The sequence below is a fragment of the Zonotrichia albicollis genome, chromosome 5 (genome assembly GCF_047830755.1).
Source record: "Zonotrichia albicollis isolate bZonAlb1 chromosome 5, bZonAlb1.hap1, whole genome shotgun sequence".
NCBI classification, from domain to species: Eukaryota; Metazoa; Chordata; class Aves; order Passeriformes; family Passerellidae; genus Zonotrichia; species Zonotrichia albicollis.
In genome coordinates, this window is record NC_133823.1 from 6,872,228 (window position 1) to 6,888,840 (window position 16,613).

General features: G+C 56.4%; 1 protein-coding gene across 1 annotated transcript; it reads right to left on the reverse strand.

Moving 5' to 3' along the window:
• Window positions 1-1,872: 1,872 nt before the first annotated feature.
• LOC141729120 (C-type lectin domain family 4 member F-like) lies at window positions 1,873-11,802 on the reverse strand. The gene is made up of 6 exons (XM_074540694.1): window positions 10,982-11,802; window positions 9,301-9,381; window positions 8,797-8,838; window positions 8,020-8,171; window positions 6,598-6,710; window positions 1,873-5,453 (listed from the first exon to the last, which is right to left on the reverse strand). The coding sequence occupies exons 1-6, from the start codon at window positions 11,157-11,159 to the stop codon at window positions 5,297-5,299; spliced, it is 723 nt and encodes a 240-aa protein (XP_074396795.1). The 5' UTR covers window positions 11,160-11,802; the 3' UTR covers window positions 1,873-5,296.
• Between the last annotated feature and the right edge of the window lie 4,811 nt (window positions 11,803-16,613).

Here is a 16,613-nt window from a genome sequence, read left to right on the forward strand (position 1 = left end):
ATATGGACACCATGGATGGGATATGGACATCAGGATGCGATATGGACACTGGAAATGGGATATGGAAACCAGGGATGGGGTATGGACATTGGGATGAGATATGGACACTGGGACAGGATATGGACACTGGAATGGAATGTAGGCACTGGCAATGGAATATGGACACCAAGGATGGGATATGGACATCGGGATGCGATATGGACACTGGGAATGGGATATGGACACTATGGATGGGATATGGACACTGGGGATGGGATATGGACATTGGGATGAGATATGGACACTGTAGGTGGGATATGGACACTGGAGGTGGGATATGGACACGGGGATGGAGTATGGACACTGGAATGTGATATGGACATCATGGAGAGGATAGGGACATTGGGAGTGGGATATGGACATTGGGATATGATATGGACAACGGGATGGTATATGGACACTGGAGGTGGGATATGGATATTGGGATGGGACACGGACACCGGGATGGGATATGGACAATGGCACAAGATATGGATGTTGGGATGGGATGTGGACAGCATGGATGGGATGCGAACTTTGGGAATGGGATATGGACACAGGGATGGGATATGGACACTGGAGGTGAGGTATGAACACAGGGGGGGGATATGGACACCATGGATGGGATATTGACAATTGGACAAGATATGGATATATCCCAGATAAGGATATGGACAGCATGGATGGGATATGAACATTGGGAATGGGATACGGACACAGGGATGGGATATGGACACCATGGGTGGGATATGGACACTGTAGGTGTGATATAGACACTGGGATGGGACATGGACGCAGCCACAACCGCAGGAGGTGACAGTGACACCCCCAGACCGGGGGCTGGTGGTAAATGAGACCCCCCCAGCAGGGAGAACCGCCCCTCACCTGCACCTGGGGGAGGTTCTCAACTCCCACCCCCTCCTTGTCCCCTCCCCCAGCCATGTCCCCTCCTCTGGCCGGGCGGTGTCCCCAAATTCCCCCCTCAAATGTCCCCCCAAACACAGCCCGCGCCTTAAGCCCCGCCCATCCTCTGACCCCGCCTCTCCACCCATTCCTACTTCCAATTGGCCGCATCTCCCGTCAATCATCCGGCTCCGCCCCACCTCCGTGGTGCCACGCATAGAGCACTTCCGCATTATCTCCGGCTCCACCCTCCGCGCCTTTCTATTCGCTCTAAATCCCGCCAATAATAGTTTTAACCAATCATCTTCTTGTCCCCGCCCGTCATGCGCTCCCATTGGCTGTTGCCTCTTTGATGTTGTCGGCCCCTTGCGGACGCGGCGCGGGACCGAGGACCGCGGACCGCGGGCGACATATCGCGACATAGCGGCATCTCCGCGACTCCGGCACACCGAAGGGCGACCGCGGGCTGGTGGCGTGTCCTCCGCCGTGTCGCTGGGCACGGCGGGTGGCACTTGGGAACATCCTCGCTGGCTTTGTCACCTGTGTCCCGTGTGACGTCAGAGTTCCCCCCATGGGATTTCCTTTGGGATTTCTCCCGGAATTCCCTCATTTTTTTTAAATTTCCCTCTCCCTTTTTAAAAATTTTTCCCCCTTCCCCCCCTTTTTTTCCTCCTTTGTCTTCCCCTCCCCTCTTTTTTATTCTCTTCTCCCTCCATCTTTTCCGTCGTTTAATTCATTTTTTTCCTTTTTTCCCCCCCTATTTCCCCCCTTTTAATTTCATTTTCCACCTTTTTTACCGCTCTCTTCCCCCTCTTTTAGTTTCCCTCTTTTATCACGTATTTTTCCACTTTTTATTCCCTTCCTCCCTCTCCTTTCCCCCATTTTAGTTGCTTTTCCCCCCCCTTTTGCTCCCTTTTTATTCCCTTTCCCCCTTTTTTCCTCATTTTTATTCCCTTTTCCCCACATTTCCCCATTTTTAATTCCCATTTTCCTCCCTTTTTCCCCCCGGACCTTTTTTGTTTATTTTCTTTTTTTTTTCCTGTTTTGTTTGTTTGGGAATTTTTGTTTTGTTTTGCTTAATTTTTATGTGGGACTGATATTTTTTGAGGGGGTTATTTGGGTGTGTTTTAGGAATCTTGCGGTTATTTTGGGATATTTTAGGTTATTTTTGTTCCTTGGGGTTTTTTTGGAGCTATTTTGGGGTTATTTGGGATTGTTTTGGATTTTTGAGTTTGTTTTGGGTTTTTGGGTTGTTTTTGGTGTTTTTTATATTTTGGGGGGGTGTTGGGGTAGTTGGGTTTTGTTTTGGTGTTTTTTTGGGGAGTTTTAAAATTTTTTTGGGGGGGAGTTGGGGTGTTTTGTGGGTTATTTTTGGGTCTGTTTGGGGTTTTGGAGGTATTTTATGGGTTTTTTCGTTTTTTTTTTTTGTGTGTTTTTGGGACTTATTTGAGGGGGATTTTGGGTTTGTTTTGGGGTTTTTGGGGGGCGGTTATTTGAGGAATATTTTGGAATTATTAGGGGTGTAATCTGGGTCAATTCAGGGATTATTTTGGGGTTTTTAATGCCTTCTTTTGTATTATTTAAAACAATTTATTCTCTGCTCAGCTGTGATTAATTTGAGATGCGTGTCCCCAAATGGGGGGGGGAGGTTGGGGACCCCAAAATGTCACAGGGGGTGGGGGAAGGGATGGGGCACATCAATCAGGGACAGATTTGGGGTCATGGTGGGGGGTGACACCGGGATTTGGGACAGATTTGGGGTCCTGGGGGGGGAATTGGGACATTGGGGACAAGGGTGGGTGAGGGACCTGGATTGGGGTTGGGAACGCCTGGGATTGGGGGATCCCTGGATAAAGTGGGAGATCCCAATGGATTGGGGGATAATCCCATAGGTTTAGGGGGATTGATCCCACTGGATATGGGGGATTGATCCCACTGGATATGGGGGATTGATCCCACTGTTTTTTATGGATGATCCTCTGGGATAAGGGGGAGGATCCCACTGCTTTTGGGGGATTGATCCTACTGGTTTTGGGGGATGAATTCCCTGAATAGGGGAAAGGATCTCTCTGGATTGTGGAGTGAGATCCCTAAATAGGGGGGATGATCCCACTGGATAAAGGGACTGAGATCCCTGGATAAGGGAGATTGATCCCACTGGTTCTGAGGGATGATTCCATTGGATGTGGGGGATGAATTCCCTAAATAGGGGGGATTGATCCCTCTGGTTTTGAGGGATGATCCTCATGGATAGGGGGGGGTGAGATCCCTAAATAAGGGGGCTGATCCCACTGGATTGGGGGATTGATCCCACTGGTTTTTGGGGATGAGATGCCTGGATATGGGGAGATGATCCCACTGGATAAGGGGAATTGATCCCACTGGTTTTGGGGGAGGATCTGACTGGAGTGAGGACATGACAACCCAGGATGTGGGGGATGAATTCCCTAAATGGGGGAATGATCCCTAGGGATTGGGGGGAGGTGAGATTCCTAAATAGGGGGAATGATCCCATTGGTTTTAGGGAACAATTCCATTGGATATGGGGGATGGCACCCCTAAATAGGGGGGATTGGTCCTTCTGGTTTTGAGGGATGATCCTCTTGGATGGGGGGGGGGAATGAGATCCCTAAATAAGGGGGATGAACCCACTGTTTTTGAGGGATGATTCTCTTGGATAAGGGGGAATGATCCCACTGGATTAGGGGATTGAACCTATTAGATGTGAGGGGGATCATCCCGCTGATTTTTGAAGGATTGAATCTCCTGGATAAGAGTGGGATCATCCCATAGGATGAAGAGGGATCAACCCACTCATTTCTGGGGGATTGAATCTCCTGGACATGAGTGGGATCATCCCACAGGGTGGGAGGGATCATCCAATTGATTTTTGGGGGATTGAACCTATTAGATGTGAGGGGGATCATGCCACAGTTTTGGAGGGATCATCCCACAGGATAAGGGGAATTATCCCATTCTTTTTGAAGGATCATCCCACAGTTTTGGAGGGATCATCCCACAGGACGGGAGGGATCGTCCCACAGGATAAGGGGAATTATCCCATTCTTTTTGAAGGATCATCCCACAGTTTTGGAGGGATTCTCTCACAGGATAAGAGGAATCATTCCACTGTTTTTTGGGGCATTGAGCTTCCTGGATATGAGTGGGATCATCCCACAGTTTTGGAGGGATCATCCCACGGGATAAAAGGGATCGCCCCACTGATTTTTGGGAGGGGTCATCCCACAGTTCTGGAGGTATCTGAGCCCCCTGGATCCAGGAACCATTCAGCATTAACGGGGATCACCCCACAATTCCCAGAACCTCCCAAACCCCCATAACCCCCCTGCCCCTCCTTGGGGACAACTCACCGAGGTGACTCCGCCAAGGTGACCCCATGGGGACACTCAGGGGACACTGAGGTCCCTCTGGCACACCCAGGGGAAGCTGAAGTTGCAGTTGTGGGTCTGGACCCTTGGAAGGGGGGGATGAACCCTCTGGATTTGGGGAATCATCCCACTGATTTTTGGGGATTGAACCTATTAGATATGAGGGGGATCATCCCACAGGATGGGAAGGGGATCATCCCACAGTTTTGGAGAGATTATCCCACTGATTTTTGGGGGATTGAATCTCCTAGATAAGAGTGAGATCATCCCATTCTTCTGGAGGGATCATCCCACAGGTTTTGGAGGGATCATCCCACTGATTTTTGAAGGATTGAACCTCTTGGATATGAGTGGGATCACCCCACAGGATGGGAGGGATGATCCCACATGATGGGAGGGATCATCCAATTGAATTTTTGGGGGATTGAACCTATTAGATATGAAGGGGATCATCCCACTGATTTTTGGGGGATTGAATCTCCTGGATATGAGTGGGATCACCCCACAGGATGAGAGCGGTGATCCCACAAGATAGGGATGATCATCCCGCAGTTTTGGAGGGATCATCCCACAGGATGGGAGGGATTGCCCCACAGGGTAAGGGGAATTATCCAATTCTTTTTGAGGGATCATCCCACAGTTTTGGAGGGATCATCCCACAGGATGGGAGGGATTGCCCCACAGCGTAAGTGGAATTATCCCATTCTTTTTGAGGGATCATCCCACAGTTTTGGAGGGATCATCCCACAGGATGGGAGGGATTGCCCCACAGCATAAGTGGAATTATCCCATTCTTTTTGAGGGATCACCCCACAGTTTGGGAGGGATCATCCTGCACTTTTGGAGGTATCTGAGCTCCCTGGAACCCAGGAATCATCCTTCAGCATTAACAAGATCACCCCACAATTCCCAGAACCTCCCAAACCCCCATAAAACCCCCCAGCCCTCCTTGGGGACAACTCGCCGAGGTGACCCCGAGGGGACACTCAGGGGACGCTGAGGTCCCTCTGGCACACCCAGGGGAAGCTGAAGTTGCAGTTGTGGTCGTTCCAGAGCCCCGCGCCCACCGGGTGGATCTGCACGCAGCTCTCGCCGCCCCACTGGCCGTGGTCGGTGCTGTCCGGCTGCCCTGGAGCCCAGAAACTGCCCCGAGGGCACCGGTCAGGGCGGCATCCCAAGGGATTTAGGGGATCTGAGCCCCAGGGATTTAGGGGATCACCCCCCTGGTTTAGTGGGATCACCCCACTGGATTTAGGGGATGAACCCACTGGATTTAGGGGATCAGAGCCCCATGGATTAGTGGGATGATCTCACTGGATTTAGGGGATCAACTCACTGGAAATGAGTGGGATCGCCCCACTGGATTTAGGGGATCAGAGCCCCATGGATTAGTGGGATGATCTCACTGGACTTAAGGGATCAACTCACTGGAAATGAGTGGGATCGCCCCACTGGATTTAGGGGATCTGTGCCCCATGGATTAGTGGGATCGTCCCACTGAATTTCTGGGGGATCTGAGTCCCCTGGATTAGTGGGATCACCCCACTGGATTTAGGGGATCTGAGTCTCATGGATTAGTGGGATCATCCCACTAAATTTCTGAGGGATTGAACCTCCCGGATAGGAGTGGGATCATCCCACTGGATTGGTGGGATTGTCCCACAGGATTAGTGGGTTCATCCCACTAGATTTAGGGGATCATCTCACTGGATTTAGGGGTTCTGAGCTCCATGGATTAGTGGGATCAACCCACTGGGTTAGTGGAGTCATCCTGCTGGATTAGTGGGATTGTCCCATTGGGTTAGTGGGATCTTCCCATTGGATTTAGGGGATCTGAGCCCACCGGATTAGTGGGATCATCCCACTGGGTTAGTGGGATTGTCACACTGGATTTAGGGGATCAACCCACTAGATTTAGGGGATCTGAACCCCATGGATTTACGGGATGATCCCACTGGGTTAGTGGGATCATCCCACTGAATTTAGGGGATCTGAGCCCTATAGACTAGTCGGATCATCTCACTGAATTTGTGGGGGATTAAACCTCCTGGATATGAGTGGATCATCCCACTGGATTTAGGGGATCTAAGTCCCATGGATTAGTGGAATGATCCCGCTGGATTAGTGGGATCACCCCTCTTGATTAGTAGGGTCATCCCATTGGATTTAGGGGATCATCCCACAGGATAAATGGGATTGTCCCACTGATTTCTGGGGGATTGAGCCTGCCCAGCACTCAGGCCCAGCCATGTCCCCAAGTGTCCCCAGGTGTCCCCACCCCGCTCACCTGTGCTCGGGGACATAGGGGGTCCCATCTGACCAGCGCCAGGAGCCCCCTGTGCCCGTGGCCGTCAGCCCAATCCAGTAGGTGCCACCCCGGGCCTCCCGCGCCAGGTACGCCTGGGGACACGGGAGGGGACACAGGGACAGGTGAGGGGACACGGGGGAAAGGGGGCAAGGGGAACAGGTGAGATGGGGTGGGAAGGGGGACATGGGGACAGGTGAGGGGACACAGGGACATGGGAGGGGACAGGGGACACAGGAGGAGGCATGGGAGGAGACATGGGGACAGGTGAGGGGACACAGGAAGGGAACACAGGGGAACAGGTGGGATGGGGTGGGAAGGGGACACGGGGACAGGGGAGGGAACATGGGGACACGGCAGAAGGGGGGACAGGGGAAAGGGGGTGTGGGGAACAGGTGGGATGGGGGACGTGGATGGGAGAGATAGGTGAGGGGACACAGGGACAGGTGAGAGGACATGGGGACAGGGAAGGGGACACGGGGGCAGATGAGGGTCAGGGGAATGGGGGACATGAGAAAGGGGGCAAGGAGAATAGGTGGGAAGGGGGGCATGGGAGGGACAGGTGAGACAGGTGAGGGGACACAGGGACAGGTGATGGGACACGGGGGAATGGGGGACAAAAAAAGGGGGAAAGGGGAACAGGTGAGATGGAGTGGGAAGGGGACATGGGGACAGATGAGGGGACAGCAGAATGAAGGACAAAGGACAGGGGAACTTGTGGGATGGGGTGGGAAGGGGGACATGGACAGGAGGACAGGTGGGACAGGTGAGGGGACACAGGAGGGGACAGCAGAGTTGGGGACAGGGGAGAGGGGACAAGGAGAAGAGTTAGGATGGGGTGGGGAAGGGGACATGAATGGGGGGACACGGGACAGTGTGGCAGGGGACACAGGGACAGGTGAGGGGACATTGGAAGGGGGGACAAGGGGTGTGCAGGTAGGAGGGGTTGGGGACAACAACGGGCAGGTAAAGGGGGGACAGGACAGGATTTGGGGACAGGATCTGTACCTGGGATTTGGGGACAGGGACTGTGTGCAGGATTTGAGGACCTGACAGGGACTGGGAACAGGGGTTGGGGACAGGATTTAGGGAGAGGACAGGATTTGGGGACAGGGGCTGTGCCAGGATTTGGGGATGGAATTTGGGGACAGGACAGGATTTGGGGACAGGGGCAGTGTGCAAGATTGGGGGATGGGATTTGGGGACAGGGGCTGTGCTGGTATTTGGGGACAGGACAGGATTTAGGGACAGGGGCAGTGTGCAGGATCTGGGGACAGGATTTGGGGACAGGACAGGATTTGGGGACAGGCCCCTACAGGTGCCCAGGCAGACCCTGCTCGGGTGGGAGGGGACAGAGCAGGACAGGGCAGCAGTGGCCGTGCCCGGGGGTGTCCCCAGCCTCACCTGCTCCTCGGCGCTGGTGACAGAGGCCAGGTGCGCGTGTGTCACCGCGCAGGCGGCCTCGGCCGCGGCCCAGGGCTGCCGCTGCACCGAGAACAGGTAAATCTTTCCCCGGTGGTAGCGCCAGCCCAGCGCCAGCGCCTGCAGCCACCGCCCTGTGCGGGGACACGGCCACACCAGTGTCACACCCCGTGTCACACCCCTGTTACCGACCCCTTGTCACCTCCCCGAGCCCGGCGTCCCACAGCCCTGTGCGGGGACACGGCCACTCCCTGCCACACCCCGTGTCACACCTCTGTCACACTCCTTGTCACATCCCCCTTGTCACACACCTCTGTCACTGCCCTTGTCACCTCCCCGAGCCTGGCGGCCCACCGCCCTGCGCGGGGACACGGCAACACCCCGTGTCACACCCCTGTCACACCCCTGCCACCACCCTGCCACACCAGTGTCACACCTTGTCACCTCCCCGAGCCCGGTGCCCCAGAGCCCTATGCAGGGACACGGCCACACCCCTGTCACACCCCATGTCACACCCCTGTCACCGCCTTTGTCACCTCCCCGAGCCCGGCAGCCTACTGCCCTACGCGGGGACACGGCCATACCCCTGTGTCACACTCCTGTCACACCTCTGTCACCGCCCTTGTCACCTCCCGAGCCCGGCACCTCACAGCCCTATGCGGGGACACGGCGACACCCTTGTCACCGCCCTGTCACACCCCGTGTCACCACCTTGTCACACCCCGTGTCACCGCCTTGTCACCTTCCCCGGTCACCCACCGAGCCGGTCCTGCCGCCGCTGTGCCGCTGAAGGGGTGTCACCTGTGGGGACACGGGGACAGCAACAGGAGTTGGCTTTGGGGACAGGGGATATGGGCTGGGGACAGGGACGAGGGCTGGGGACAGAGTTTGGGGAAGGGGACATGGGCTGGCGACAGGGTTGGGGACAGGAGCTGGGAACAGAGTTTGGGGACAGGGGACAAGGTTTGGGGACAGGGACAAGGGCTGGGGACAGACTGTGAGAACAGGGACTGGGGCAGGATATGGGGACAGGTTAGGGACAAGGGGTGGGGACAAGATTTGGGGACAGGGGCAGGGACTGTGGGCAGGATTTGGGGACAGGGGCTGTGAACAGCATTTGGGGACAGGACAGGATTTGGGGACAAGTCAGGGGTTGGGGACAAGGGCTGTGCATGACATCTGGGGACAGCGGGGGCAGCCCGGGGGCTGCAGGCAGGGTCTGGGGACAGCTTGGGGACAGTGCCACTCTCGGGGGTCCCTCACCGTCGGGGTCGGGTCCCAGGGGGTCGGTGACCGCTGCCAGCTCCGCCCGCGCCGCCCGCAGCTCCCCCCGGCTCTGCACGTCTGGGGAGGGGGGACAGGGTGTGACAGGGCCCCCGACCTGCCCGGGGTCACTGCCAGGGGGGTCCCTGTCCCCTCCTGACTCTGCCCAGGGTCCCTGCCCGGGGTCTCTGTCCCCTCCCGATCCCCAATCCCTGCCCGGCTCCCCCAGCTCATCCCGACCCCTGCCCAGGACCCCCGACCCAGACAACCCCCCCGAAGTTCGGTCTGGCCGTGCCCATTTTGGGGAGGGGACAGCGCCGGGAGGGGACCCGCGACCCCTGCACGGAGACCCCCAGTCACTCCCGGCCCGCTCCCAGCCCCTCTCCCAGTCATTCTCCCAATCCCCGTCCACTCCCAGCCCCTCCCCAGCCCCTCCCCATTCCCAACCCCTCCCCAAACCCCAACCCCTTCCCAGCCTCTTCCAACTCCGTTCCCATCCTCTCCAAGCCCCTTTCCCAGCCCCTCTCCCAGCCCCCTTCCAACCCCTTTCCCAATCGCTCTCCCGCTCCCAGCCCTCCCCAGCCCCTCCCCATTCCCAACTCCTTCCCAAACCCCAGCCCCTTCCCCAACCCCTCCCCAGCCTCTTCCAACTCCGTTCCCATCCTCTCCCAGCCCCTTTCCCAGCCCCTCCCCAGACACTCCTCCAAACCCCAGCCCCTCTCCCAGCCCCTTTCCCACTCCCATCCCTTCCCCAAACCCCAGCCCCTTCCCCAACTCCTCCCCAGCCTCTTCTGAACCAATTCCCAGCCCCAGCCCCTTTTCCAGCCCCTCTCCCACTTCCATTCCCTCCTAACCCCTTTCCCAAACCCCATCCCCTCCCCAAACCCCAGCCCCCTTCCAGCCCCTTCCCCAACCCCTCCCCAGCCTCTTCCAACTCCGTTCCCATCCTCTCCCAGCCCCTTTCCCAGCCCCTCCCCAGACACTCCTCCAAACCCCAGACCCCTTCCAGCCCCTTTCCCAACTCCTCTCCCACTCCCATCCCCTCCCCAGCCCCTCCCCATTCCCAGCCCCTCTCCGAACCCCTCCCCAAACCCCAGCCCCTCTCCCAGTCCCTTTCTATCCCCTTTCCCAATCCCTCTCCCGCTCCCAGCCCTCCCCAGCCCCTCCCCATTCCCAGCTCCTCTCCCAGCCCCTTTTCCAAAGCCCAGCCCCTTCCCCAACTCCTCCCCAGCCTCTTCTAACCCCATTCTCATCTTCTCCCAGCCCCTATCCCAAAGCCCAGCCCCTTCCAAACCCCTTTCCCACTTCCATCCCCTCCCAGTCCGTCCCCAACCCCTCCCCAGCCTCTTCCAGCCCATTTCCATCCGCTCCCAGCCCCTTTCCCAGCCCCTCCCCAAACCCCCAGCTCCACTCCCAGCCCTTTCCCCAACCCCTTCCCAACCTCTCCAAAAACCGCAGCCCCTTCCCAGCCCTTTTCCCAACCCATCCCCAAACCGCAGCCCCTTCCTAAACCCATTCCCAGTCCCTCCCCAAACCCCAATCCCTTTCCCAGTCCCTCCCCAAACCCCAATCCCATTCCCAGTCCCTTCCCAGCTCCTCTCCCACCCTTCCCGCCTGTCCCCCCGCCCCTGGCTGTCCTCGCGGCTGTCCCCTGGCTGTCCCCATGGCTGTCCCCACTCACAGAGGGTGCCCAGCGCCGCCAGCCCCGCCGCCAGCAGCAGCAGCGCGGCCGTGCCCAGCGCCCGGCGACACGCGCGACATCGCGGCGACAGCGCCGGCGACAGCTGGGGGTCCCCGCGGTCCCGGGCGGGCGGGTACCGCACCTCCAGCGTCTCGTACAGGTCGGGGCTGTTGGCCATGGCCCTGGGGACACGCTGGGGACAGGGACGGTGCTGGCCCCGCTTCCTGCCCCGTGCCAGCCAGGGAAGAGGAACCGCGCTGGTGCCACCCGGGCGGCGTCACGCGTGTCCCCCACGCCCACAGGGGACAGGCAGGGGATGAGGGCGCTGGACCCTGCGGCCAGCCCTGACTGTGTCCCTGTGTGTCCCTGACCCTGTCCCCATCCTTGTCCCTGTCCCCAGTCCTGATTCTGTCATTGGGCTGGTCCCTGTCCCTGTCTGTCCCCAATCCTTCCCTATCTTTGTCCCTGGCTCTGTCCTTGTCTGTGTCCCTGTCTGATCCTGTCCCCATCCGTGTCCCTGTCCCCAGTCCTGATTCTGTCACTGGGCTGGTCGCTGTCCCTGACTCTGCCCCTGATCCTGATCATGTCCCTCTCCTTGTCTCTGATCCCGATCCTGTCCCTGATCCTGATTGTGTCCCTCTCCTTGTCTCCAGTCCTGTCCCCATCCTTGTCCCTGATCCTGTCCCCATCCTTGTCCCTGATCCTGTTCCCATCCGTGTCCCTGTCCGTGACTCTGTCCCTGACCTGTCCCTGCACTTGTACCTTTGTCTGTCCCTATCCTTGTCCCTGACTGTCCCTGATCCTGTCCCAATCCTTGTCCCCAGCCCCTCTCCCAACTGTCCTTGTCCCTCGTCCTGGTCCTGTCCCTGACTCTGTCCCTGTCTGATCCTGTTCCCATCCTTTTCCCCGTCCCTCATCCTGATTCTGTCACCAGACGGGTCCCTGTCCCTGATCCTGATTGTGTCCCTGACCCTGTACCCAGTCATGTTCCCACCCTTGTCCCTGATCCTGTCCCTGTCCCTGAACCCGATCCTGTCCCCATCTGTGTCCCTGTCCCTGACTCTGTCCCTGACCTGTCACTGCCCTTGTCCCTGTGTCTGTCCCTATCCTTGTCCCTGACTCTGTCCCTGATCCTGATTGTGTCCCTATCCTTGTCCCCTGTCTCTGATCCTGTCCTTGCCCCTGACTCTGTCCCTGTCTGATCCTGTCCCCACCCTTGTCCCTGTCTTTGTCCCCAGTCCTGGTTCTGCCACTGAACTCATCCCTGATCCTGTCTCTGATCTTGTCCCTGTCCCCGACTCTGTCCCTGGCCCTGTCCCCATCCTTGTCCTGATCCTGGCCCTGTCCCTGACTCTGTCCCTGGCCCTGTCCCCATCCTTGTCCTGATCCTGGCCCTGTCCTTGTCCCTGATCCCGGCCCTGTCACTTCTCCCCGTCCCTGATCCTGAACATGTCCCAGTCCTTCTGTCCCCAGCCCCATCCCTGTGTCCCTAAATCCCTGTGTCCCTGTCCCTGTGAAAACCATCCCAAAATTGGGAAATGTTCCCCACACTCCAAATCAAATTCACCCCAAATTCACCCCAAAACTGGATCCAGTCACCCCAAACTGAGTCTGGTCACCCCAAAGTGGGAAAATCCATCCCAAAACTGGGAAATTTCCTCTACACTGGACAAATCCACCCCAAACTGAGAAAATTCATCCCCAAATGGGGCAAATTCACCCCAAACTGGATTCAGTCACCCCAAACTGTGAAAACCATCCCAAAATTGGGGAATTTCCCCACACTGGCCAAATTCACCCCAATATTGGATAAATCCACCCCAAAGCTGGGCAAATCCACGCCAAACTGGATCCAGTCACCTCAAACTGGGTCTGGTCACCCCAAACTGTGAAAATCTATCCCAGAACTGAGATATTCACCCCAAAACTGGACAAATTCACCCCAAAACTGACCAAATCCACCCCAAAATTAGGCAAATCCAACCCAAACTGGGAAAATGCATCCCCAAATGGGGCAAATTCACCCCAAACTGAGTCTGGTCACCCCAAACTGTGAAAACCATCCCAAAACTGGGAAATTCCCCCACACTGGCCAAATTCACCCCAAAATTGGATAAACCCGCCCCAAAACTGAGCAAATTCACCCTAAACTGGGAAAATTGATCCCCAAACTGGATCCGGTCACCCCAAACTGGGTCTGGTCACCCCAAACTGTGAAAGCCATCCCAAAATTGGCCAAATTTACCCCAAAACTGACCAAATTCACCCCAAACCAGACGAATCCTCCCCAGTTGGGGGTATTTGGGTCTGGGGTCGCCCTGGGCACACCCAGGCCCCCATTTGGGGTCCCCTGAAGGGAATTTCGTCCCCCATCCCTGAGTCACCCCCTGTCCCCACCCCCTTCTTGCTCAATTCCCGTTTCCTTCCCCATTCCCCGTCCCGGATATTGGGGAACCTCAGGCCTGAGTCACACCTGGGGTGTCACCAAAACCCCCCCCGAGGTCCCCACGGGGAATTCCCAGGGGGAAGCAGAAAAAGTCCCAGCGTTCCAGCCCAGAATTGAGGGGTTTTGGGGTTTTTAAAAAAATTTTTCCTACCCCAAACCGTTCTGGGATGAGGGGGTTGATGGAAACCTCATCCCAATGATCCTGGGATCTCCATGGGATTGGTTTGTGGTGACTTTTCCTGGTTTGGGGGTGAATTTTCCCAGTTTGGGACGACTGGTTCCAGGTTTTTGGTGACTGGATCCAGTTTTGGGGTGAATTTTCCCAGTTTGAGGGAATTTTCCAAGTTTGGGATTACCAGTTCCAGTTTTTTGGTGACTGGATGCAGGTTTGGGGTGAATTTGTCCAGCTTGGAGTGACCAGTTCCAGTTTTTGGGTTTCCTTGCCCCATTCTTGGGTGTCTGCTCCCAGTTTGGGGTGAATTTGTCCAGTTTTGGGGTGCTCAGACACATTTTGGGGTGACTGGGCCAAGTTTTGGGGTGAATTTTCCTAGTCTGGGGTGAATTTCCCCAGTTTGGGAACAACTGTATCCATTTTTGGGGTGAAATTTCCCAGTTTTGGGATGATTTTTCTCAGTTTTGAGAGACTGAACCCAGACTGGGGTAAATTTTCCCAGTTTTGCTGTGAATTTGTCAAGTTTTGGGGTGACCAGACCCAGTTTGGGGTTACTGGATCCAATTTTTGGGATGTCAGTGCCCAACTTTGGGGTGAATTTGCCCACTTTGGGGTTTCTGTGCCAAGTTTGGGGTGAATTCACCCAGTTTTGGGCAAATTCACCCAGTTTGGAGCAAATTTGGCCTGTTCTGGGATTCACTGTCCAGTTTTGGGGTGAATTCTCCCATTTTTGGGATATCAGTGCCCAGTTTGGGGTTTGCTGTGCCCATTTCTGGGGCACAGAACTTCTCCTATTTTTGGGCTGTCAGTGCCCATTTTTGGGGTGTCCCTGCCCATTTTTGGGGTGTCAGCTTCCAGACTGGGGTGAATTTACCCAATTTGGGGTTTTCTGTGCCCATTTCTGGGGCACAGACGTCTCCTATTTTGGGGTGTCAGTGCCCATTTTTTGGTGTCTGTGCCCAGTTTTGGGGTGTCAGTGCCCATTTTTAGGGTTCCAGTGCCCAGATTGGTGTGAATTTATCCAGTCTGGGTTTTTTTGTGTCCATTTCTGGGACACAGGACTTCTCTCATTTTTGGGGTGTCAGTGCCTCTTCTTGGGGTGTCACTGCCCATTTTTGGGATTTCAATGTTCATTTTTGGGGGTGTCGGTGCCCATTTTTGGGGTGTCAGCTTCCAAACTGGGGTCAATTTACCCAATCTGGGGTTGTCTGTGCCCATTTCTGGGGCACAGAACTTCTCCTATTTTTGGGGTGTCTGTGCCCATTTTTGAGGTTTCAAAGTTCATTTTGGGGTGCCAGTGCCCATTTTGGGGTTATCTGTACCCATTTTTGGCGTGTCTGTGCCCATTTTTGGGGTTCCAGCGCCCAGACTGGGTTGAATTCGCCCACTTTGGGGTTTTTAACCCCATTTTGGGGTGACCCCTGCCCGTCCCCTGCCCTCACCCAACGTGGCCGCCGCGGGGCTCTGACGTCACACCGGGTGTGCCCCTGACGCCACCACGTGGGCGTGACCCTGACGTCACCACCCACGCACAGGGCGCCCCCTGCCGGGCCACCCGGTCAGTGCCGGGGTGTCCCCGAGGTCCCGCGGGGGTGACAGCGGACAGGGGGGGTGGCACTGTCCCCTCGCCCCTCGGGGTCACCTCTGCCACCTCCAGCGGGGCTTGGTGGCCTTGGGGTGGCCCTGGGAACGTGGGGAATGAGCCCCCACCCCATTCCCGACGGGAATCCTGTGGGATCAAGCCGGGCCCCCCCAGGGACCCCAAATCTCTCCCCCGGTGCTGTTTGGGGTCCCCCGGTGTCCCCCCGGCCCCTCTGTCCCCATTGGGACATTTAGGGCGCAGATCCCAAAGGAGCCCATCCCGGGAATCCCAATGGGAATGGGAGTGGGGAGAGGAGGGGACGGTCCTGGGGGAGTGGGGTGGGATGGACAGATGGACACTGGGATGGATGGATGGATGGATGGATGGACACTGGGATGGAGGGATGAACGCTGGGATGGACACATGGACACTGGGATGGATGCTGGGAATCACAAATGGACAGTGGGATGGACGGATGGAGGGATGAACGCTGGGATGGACACATGGACACTGGGATGGATGCTGGGAATCACAAATGGACAGTGGGATGGACGGATGGAGGGATGGACGCTGGGATGGAGGGATGGACGCTGGGATGGACTCATGGACATTGGGATGGATGCTGGGAATCACAAATGGACACTGGGATGGACAAATGGACAGTGAGATGGATACATGGATGCTGAGATTGACACTGGGGTGGACAAATGGACGCTGGGGTGGACGGATGGACGCTTGGATGGACAAATGGACAGTGGGATGAACGGATGGAGGGATGGACGCTGGGATGAAGGGATGGATGCTGGGATGGACAAATGGACTCTGGGAGGGAGGGATGGGCACTGGGATGGACAAATGGACACTGGGATGGATACATGAATGCTGAGATGGAAGTAGTGATGGACAGTGGGATGGATACATGGATAGTGGGATGGTAGGACAGAGAGATGGACAGTGCAATGGACAGGGTCATGGACTGATGGACAATGGGATGGATGGACGGACAGATACTGGGATGGACAGGAGCATGGAGAGGAGAACCTTGGGATGGACAGGGTCATGGGCAGATGGACAATGGGATGGACAGGGTCATGGATGGTTGGGCACTGGAACAGGTGGAGATGGACGGACATGGCAGGTGGACATTGGAATTCATGAACAGATGGAGACTGGGATGGATGGATGGATGGATGGATGGATGGATGGATGGACATTGGGATGGACAGGAGGACAAAAGGATGGACACTGGGATGGATGCATAGATGAAGGGATTGTAGGACAGACAGATGGACACTGGGATGGACAGGGGGATGGGTGGATGGACAGATGGACATAAATAGGGTGGGGGCATGGACAAAAGGACATGGGAATATATGAACACTGGGATGGACAAATGGATGCTGGGATGGACAGACAGCTGGATGGATGGATG

What these genes read in the sequence shown, in the direction of transcription:
- LOC141729120 (XM_074540694.1), bottom strand. Translation starts at nt 11,159, where the DNA reads ATGGCCAACAGCCCCGACCTGTACGAGACGCTGGAGGTGCGGTACCCG. An exon ending in TCACCAGCGCCGAGGAGCAG is followed by an intron (nt 6,711 to 8,019) that starts GTGAGGCTGGGG and finishes CCGTGTCCCCAG; the next exon opens with GCGTACCTGGCGCGGGAGGC. An exon ending in CCCTATGTCCCCGAGCACAG is followed by an intron (nt 5,454 to 6,597) that starts GTGAGCGGGGTG and finishes CCCTCGGGGCAG; the next exon opens with TTTCTGGGCTCCAGGGCAGC.